We start from the raw sequence: 7,845 nt of genomic DNA, 5'->3' as shown, positions 1-7,845 counted from the left end.
AGGGAGAAAAGAAGAGATAAATGAGATATCAGCCATCCTTAGGGAGCATTAGGATTTCATGGAGAGAGAAGAAAGTTTTAGCATTCAGGGTGTGTACGTGTGTCTAGGAGAGAGATAATTGATCTTCAGAAAAAGAAAGTTGTGAGTTGGAGTTTTAGGTTAAAGGGTAAAATTGTAATTTTACATATATTTTAATTATATCAGCATTGAGGTTAGTGATATTATTTTATTAAAATTGAGGGCAATATCAAACTTTCACCATGGATGTTAATGTGATGAGAGTAATTTTTCTTAACAAATATGGAATGCAAAGATGTTTCAAATATTATATTCCCATTTACTTAATGAGCCTTATCTCTCTAAATGGAGTGTATGGATAGGGTGATTTCATTTTTAGTACAAATATGGAATGTGAAAGTGCTTTTAAGAGTCAGAGAGAATCATTTTGACTTAAAAAAATAGAAAAGAATGGTAGGTGGGGTGAAAATAAATTTATTGATAAGGAATATTAATATCATTTTTGTATTTAATTGGAAACCAAATTATTTTCCTAACAAATTTGGAGTTGTGCTAGCTCATATTTCGACTCTAGTTACATAGTAAGTCAGTAACTTCCCTCTTATATAAGAGCTATTCTCCAACTTAGTTTTCATGCATTCTGGTGTGTGAGTATTGATATTGTTAAAACTATTTGTATTGTTCTCCAGCTTTGTCGAAAAGATCCATTAATGGAGTGCGAAATGACAAGAGGGAAGACTGACTCTATGGTGGTTCTACAGACACAGAGACGGGGGTGTTTCTTCTTTGCCGCCCAACTCTTGTTTAGAATTTCAGCCATTGTATGTACATTGGGAGCAATTGGTAGGATGGTCACCAGCGACCAAACTGTAATAGCGTTTGGGATTGCTCTAGAAGTCCGCTATAGCTACTCAACCGCGTTGAAGTAAGACGAGTAGCTTAATATTAAGTAGGCTAACCTAGAGTTCTGATATAAAGTTGGAAAGTCATCCTCACTTACAAAAAAAAAAAAAAAAAAAAATTGTCTGATGAGTCCGACTTTATAACTTTATAATAATTATGATAATATATATAAATATAACCCCTTGTTCTCATTTTTTGTTTTGTTCTCTTTTGCAGGTCATTACTTGTGGTAAATGCTATTGTTAGCGCTTTCTCTCTGCTGTCATTGATTGTGGTTGTGATTATGAATAGATATCCAAAATCAAACTACTTTTATCTATTTCTACATGATATGGTAAGCAAATTTCATATATTGGTTTTGTTGGTATAAAATTTGATTGGATTTAATTTGTTTAACAGAAATAAACAGTTGGAATAAAGATTTGTTTAGATAAGTGCAGTGCTTTCCAGAAATTAAAGTGCTTCATATATGAAATGTTGTAAGCATATTTGTGATGGGGATGAAGTAGTAAGTGTGTGAGTGTGTGTCAGGTTATAATGGCGCTGTTGATATCGGGATGTGCGGCAGCGAGTGCAGTCGGATACGTGAGTCATTTCGGAGCAAATGAGATGGGTTGGATGCCGGTTTGTGATCGGGTGGGGAAGTACTGTGACAAAGTGACGCTAGCCGTTGCATTATCTTACGTCGCTTGGTTTTGCTTCTTCACACTCACTATCTTGTCTGCCTACAGAGCACGTCATTACTAATTCTTCTCAACGGCTCGCTCGCAAATAAATGCTCTTCCCATTTTAATTCTCTCGACCTTCTGTAATCTCGAATTAGCAGCTGTGCATGATCTCTCTGTCTCCTCCTTCAAGTACAGAATGGAAGATGTTGTGTAACTTATCACGTTTCTATTCCATGCTTTTATTGCAATTTCAATGCCAAAATCATAAACTTTAATTTTTATATATCTCACAATCTTGTTCATTTCTTTTTTCGGTTACTACGGAATGTTCATTTCCCAGAAAGGAATAAATAAAAAATTAAAATAAAAGATTTCTACAATGTTTGACAGACAACTTTGGCATATCACCAATGAGAAACAAGTTGTTCACATAGTGTGCAAACCACCAACCAACACATCACATCACACGCTACCTCCCACAGAGTCAATCCCAAGTCCATTGACTCTGTTTATGGAAACTTGTAAGAATACAGAGTATCAACCATTCAACCACCCAATGCCTACTCTAACATATATTAGGAAAATAATATGTCAATCATTATCTATATATGGACCGTCAAATGAAGAAATATGAAGAACTATAGTATAGTTGTTGAAGAAATCAAAATACGGAATTTAAGCATCCCTTGATTTTAATAATTAATATTGACAGGGCTGTGCAGTAAGGACATCACTTTGAACAGAAAATCTCAAGATATAAAATTTAGAGACTGGAAAATACAAAATGCAAAATACCAACTGCTTCTTCATCTTGTACTAGTAATACATTTTAGCTTGTATTGTGAAAGTTCAGTCAGCTCAACCAGGTGAAATTTTAGAGTTCGTCTGGGGCGGGAGAGCTAGAAAAGAGTGAGGCCATATTGTTTGTCATTCATTTTCCATCTCATCTTCGCAATCTTTAAGGTGCTCTTTGAGGGGTTGTCCTGGGATTTCCCATTTTTCGCTATCCCATGCTGAATCCATCTCAGGCAATTCATAGTCATCAGGTCTCAAGGACAGCTGGAATTCTGGAAGATCGGGCAAGTCTTGGAGACCCCTGCATCATATCCCAAGTAAAGAAATTCAAACCCCATCTTTCACCATAGAGAATGATTGTGAAAATAGAAACAAAAAGGTCTCTTACTTCTCTTGGTCCAAAAGGTAGCCATACATTTGAGATTTCCTAGATGCAACTTCAGGAATTTTCTTTTTTAAATACTTCATAGCACCCCAGGGTGGAGGAGCCCTTGACAAAAGAAATCAGGTAAATAAATAAAACAATATTTTCAAATTTAATGGTGCTGCGATAAAAATAAAATTAAATAAAATAAATGTTTCAGTGCACTGCACAAAAACAAATTCAAAACCAACCTGGTCACAGGAACTGCAACACAAAAGTTTAAACAGGTCTTCTTGCTCTCCGAGAGAAGTTCTTCTGCGGCAAGAAAACAACAAACAGCACTGACGTGACAGGACGGTTCAGTACCCTTGTCAAGGATCAGACCGTGATAGTAGTAAGCTGCAGCCTGGTAATATCTTATATGATTAGAATCTGAATATTATAATTTATTGAGTGCGGAATACGTTTTTTAAAGCCAATGTTGAAGATTCAGCAATTAAAACCTTTGCTTCAAGGTACTTCCACTTGATGAACAACAGATGCTTCTTTACATATCCGTTATCGTTGTTGCATCCGGACAAGCCGTAATGAGCCTGATTGATTAAATAAAGGAGTAAATAATTTCATTGTTAGAGGTATGGATGCTTTTGAAGGTTATAATTAATACGCAAGGCAAAATTCTCATCTGCTAACTACATTATCAAGCAAAAAATTGAAGGACATTTACATTGACAAACCCATGTCAAAAGTCAATCCAAAAGAAAAAAAGAAGTAAACAAGAAACAAGCAGAAAGATATGTACAAATGCCAGAGTGCAGCCTATAACAGGAGACCTACAATATTTTCTGTCCTTCTAATATACGGTACAAATAACTAATCAAAATAGTCTAGCATCCAAGCATCACCTATAAATCGACTACACTTGGACAGTGAATATGAAAGATGAAAAAAAGAAGAGATTCATTGCTTAGATGGTTAAGATTATCAACTCAGGTTAGTTTTGCGTGAAGAAGTTTTGAAAATAAGTGACATGTCAAGAAAGACAGAATTGTCGTATCCAAGGATAATTAACACTTGGTAACTCTTTTGAGACAATCTACATAATTCTAAGAAGGAAGTTTATGTTTTGAAGTATGATGCCCTTTAATCTGAAACATAGTCCCTCAAAAAAGTTTCAGATTCTTGGTTAGCCAACTCCCTAGCCTATGAAACTTTTCACAGATAAACTAATTTCAGTGATAGAGGAATAGTAAAGGAAGTATAGTACCTTGATTATTTACAATCATATCTGAGAAAAGATCCCCATTTCATGCAACTCCAATGTCTATCTAATTGTCTTCTTACTATTTTTTTATAACAGAATAACTAATATGAAAAAATTATTTCATTTTGCAGTTGGACCCCTGAATGCTGAATGAATCCTGCATATTAATTCACTCACCCTCCTTAATGTTTTTACAAAATCCACACGAGTGACACTTCTTTTCTGCAGATAGACCCCCTATTCTAATTGAAACTTTTCTTAGCTCATGTCGAAACCCCATCATTCCCTTCTAAATATTATTTTATTTAAGCAACACCTTGTGGCTTGTTCACACATCATAAAGAGATATATATAGATGCAGGAACATAGGAAACCATTCTCTATCAGGCAAAATATTACATTCCGGAGAAAGTAATAGTAGACTGTTATAAGCTACAAAAAATCCTAAACTTTATAAAAATATAGCTTTCTCTACGAAACGCACTTGAAAATTATCTCAAAGCTATCAGCTGTATTGCTTAGTTGGTAAATCCTGTATTTACCAGGTTTATCAAAACGAGATACATCAGATATAGAGGGAAAGAATTTCAGTAGATGGAGCACAGAAATACAGCAAGATGCCGATGATAATTGTGTTTTTAAAGTCTTTAGTTCTTAAAAAAACTGGTTATGTACCTTCCCAAAATAGCTCAGTTGTTCACATGCCAGCCTCCTCTTCACAGATAAATTAACATTTTGACTCCCAACAGCTAAGCTAAGCTGCATTTCAGTTCCCTGAATTGTCATATGCCACCGTGTTAACAAGTATTTACCACTTACATCAGCCTAGCCCATCATGCAGCATTTACGGTGCAGAATAGAGAGAGAGAGAGAGAGAGAGAGAGTAGTTTGTAAATAAACCAAAGATCAAATGAAAAAAACAAACATATTAATTAATATGTTTATATTAAACTAGTCAAAAAACATATTTGATGGGTCAAATAAAATAAGTAGATGAAGACAAGAGCTTAGCTCTTATGGTATCTCCTCTACTTACCAAGTGAAAGGTCCGGGGTGAGTTAGTCCCCATAAGGGGCAGGCTGGATTAAATCTTAGCCTTTGATACCTATTATACCAAGTGGATAACTTCATATTTGAGCACCGTTTTCATGCTTGGCAGCAAATGACCCAATATGGGGATAAGATTTGATAGGAAAGAGAGACAATAAAAGCTCGAGTATTATATGGAGATTGTATCATTCAACGATCTAGTAAAAAATTGTCTCCCTATCTTTCATATTCTTTCAATTTTCTATCATTTCCACTATGACATGCATGAGGGTTTCTCACTTGGAAATTACCATCTTCTTTTTGTTTAGGTAAAGATGGGAAACTACCATCTTGTTGCTTCTTTTTTCACTTTTCCTTTTGCTACCCCAGATTAGGTTCATAGTTGTCTTATAATCTTGGGAGGTAGGTAATCCAAGCAGCTCTCAACAAAATTTGTGTAATATGTACCTGGCCTAATGCTTGAATAGAAATAGCTTCCAATACACCTTCATGCAAATCTTTTGGCAACCTCCCCCTGGAAGTACAAACATGTTCCAGGATAATGGCAGGCCGATACGAAAGCAAATAAAAAAATTTAATAGTACTGAAAAATATGTTTACATACTTGATATCAGATGGTAAGCGAACAAGAACATGCCGAATACAGAATTCCAAGTACCCGGATGCCTTCAGCAATAAATCAACAGCATCCCTCATGCAATCTAGTGAAAGATGAAAGCTAAAAGTCAAAGCTTGTGACATCAAATTAGGATTTGGTGCAATATATAAGGCATCCCTGCTAGGTATTTTAGACGAGCATTACAAACCCGCAGATACTACCCTTTCACAAGAATCAGGGTGATCCTTTGGAATAAGCATTGAATTTGCCTCGGTCAATGTCAACATAGCCATCAAGTGGATAACAGATAGTAATTCAAACCAGGAGTTTGCTACACAGATTTCCTGCTTGTCAAATTACCGATCTAATTACTAAATTACATCTAACCAAAAAAAAAACGTAAAAAGAACAAACAAGTATAACTCTGTGAGATTCTTACTTGTTGTCCATCCAAAGTTTTCCATTTGAATTCTACCAAATTCTGGAGACCATGTTCTGTACATAAGTAAATCATTTGCATTTAGATACAAATAAACACATATACATCTCTATCAATATAAAATATATAAAAGTTGGTATGTATGATAAACAAACAAACCTTTCTTAGTGAGGCCAAGTAGAAGAGACAAATACTCTTCTAGTGCTCGTATTAATTCGGTAACAGCGGATCCATCTGCAAAATTAGTCCACAAATGAAATGATTATTCATCAAAAGAGAAAGCTTTATTAGCGTAGTGATAAAATTTTAAAAGCATTTTTTATAAGAGCTTACCAGTGTCCTGTGCGACTAATACAATCTGATTGCGAAGTGATATGATTCGATCAGCCAGATGTCTGGGAATGAGACCTCTGAGTGTGGTTTGAAGATCAGATTGTGCGGGAAGACGCATTGGTGTGACAAAAACAGCGACTTGGGGGACAGTCTTCTTTTTCTTGCTTCCAACTATGTGTATGGAAGATACACACCCCATTGTTGTTGCAGGGGACTAGTTTCCTATATAACATCCTACATATAATAAATTCATCATCACAGAAATTCTACATTTTACACCAATGCGAAACTGTGGAAATTGAAAAGGAGGAAAAAAAAAAAAAAAAAATCCCAAAACTATTTGGGCAGTAACAGCTAATTAAAAGGAGAACGAAAAAATAAATAAATAAATAAAATGAAAAGCAGTTGATTGAAATTAATAAGAAGCTAAAAGTAGAATAATATGAATATGGAGAGTTAAAGCAGGCATGTTCTTGAAATTGGCAAGCAGACCAACACACATGTACAAGTATAATACTACTGTAGATAGATATATGGAAATAGTAAAATAATAATATATAAATGAGCAGAATAATAGGAGAGAGATATATAAATGTTACTGGCTTGTGATAGGAGAGAGAGTTGTGAAGCTTCCAGGATGGAGTAGGGATGCTGATATCGCCATTGGATTTAGAATTTAGAGAGAGAGAGAGGAATCTGGGAGTTGGTGGCTAACTAGGGATGGGATGGAGCTCAGAAACCGAGAAAAGAGTCACATGGCAAATGGCGTAGGATTGAAGAGAACCCAATTAATTTCAGCGACGTTGACGGAAACCCATAGAAATCAATTTCCATCTTCTCCGTATTATTATTTCTTTGTTTAATGCGATTGAACTCACTGAGTCACTGTATCATAATAAATACTGTAGTACTACTACTACTATATTTTATACTACTAGCTGCCAAACCAAACTAAATCCGCCAAACTTCTTTTTAACTACTGTATATTGTATAAACAAATGGGATAGAAACTGAAAACAATTTTCTAAGTTCCTATAACAACCTAAATGCTAATATTGGATGTCTCCAATTTTATCTAAATCCTTTTTTTTTTTTTTTTTTGAATAATCAGATAAATTTCATGATGAATCGGATAATGTCAAAACTTTGATATTATTTTTTTTATGATTAAAAAATTTTTATTGTGACTTTTAGTGATTTGTATTAAAAAAATAAAATATCTAGTTGAAAGAAAAGAAAGGGAAATGTGACAATGAAGAGTGGACATAGAGAGGGATATGTTGAGGAAGAGAAATGGAATTGTTCAACCGTCTCTTTCTAGTTTTTCCATTTGTTTAGATTTTGTAATATATATGGTGGGATACTCAAATTCACATTATATATTTAGATTTTAGAGTAAAGAAAAATACAAAT

The 7,845-nt window shown here is 34.6% G+C and overlaps 2 protein-coding genes across 4 annotated transcripts; one reads left to right on the top strand and one right to left on the bottom strand.

Annotated features, from left to right (window-relative positions):
• The first annotated feature begins 740 nt into the window (after window positions 1-740).
• Window positions 741-1,668, top strand: LOC132267477 (CASP-like protein 1F2). The gene is made up of 3 exons (XM_059768639.1): window positions 741-943; window positions 1,138-1,255; window positions 1,453-1,668. Exons 1-3 carry the CDS (start codon window positions 741-743, stop codon window positions 1,666-1,668), a joined length of 537 nt encoding a protein of 178 aa, XP_059624622.1.
• Window positions 1,669-2,256: 588 nt separating this feature from the next.
• On the bottom strand, window positions 2,257-7,454 carry LOC132315613 (uncharacterized). 3 transcript variants are annotated; one of them, XM_059813955.1, is made up of 12 exons: window positions 7,032-7,454; window positions 6,433-6,654; window positions 6,259-6,333; window positions 6,100-6,155; window positions 5,869-6,004; window positions 5,667-5,763; window positions 5,510-5,576; window positions 4,688-4,786; window positions 3,252-3,341; window positions 3,000-3,154; window positions 2,773-2,874; window positions 2,257-2,685 (listed from the first exon to the last, which is right to left on the bottom strand). In XM_059813955.1, the coding sequence occupies exons 2-12, from the start codon at window positions 6,629-6,631 to the stop codon at window positions 2,517-2,519; spliced, it is 1,245 nt and encodes a 414-aa protein (XP_059669938.1). In that variant the 5' UTR covers window positions 6,632-6,654; window positions 7,032-7,454; the 3' UTR covers window positions 2,257-2,516. The 3 variants fall into 3 exon arrangements, with proteins under 3 accessions (XP_059669938.1, XP_059669937.1, XP_059669936.1); XM_059813954.1 differs by having other exon boundaries at window positions 6,433-6,666; window positions 7,032-7,453; XM_059813953.1 differs by having other exon boundaries at window positions 6,433-7,453.
• Between the last annotated feature and the right edge of the window lie 391 nt (window positions 7,455-7,845).

Source organism: Cornus florida, unplaced genomic scaffold (genome assembly GCF_030987335.1).
Source record: "Cornus florida cultivar Cherokee Brave unplaced genomic scaffold, ASM3098733v1 CherokeeBrave_3.0.0_Hap2_Chr07, whole genome shotgun sequence".
Classification (NCBI taxonomy): domain Eukaryota; kingdom Viridiplantae; phylum Streptophyta; class Magnoliopsida; order Cornales; family Cornaceae; genus Cornus; species Cornus florida.
This window is presented reverse-complemented; position numbering and strand designations above follow the sequence as displayed.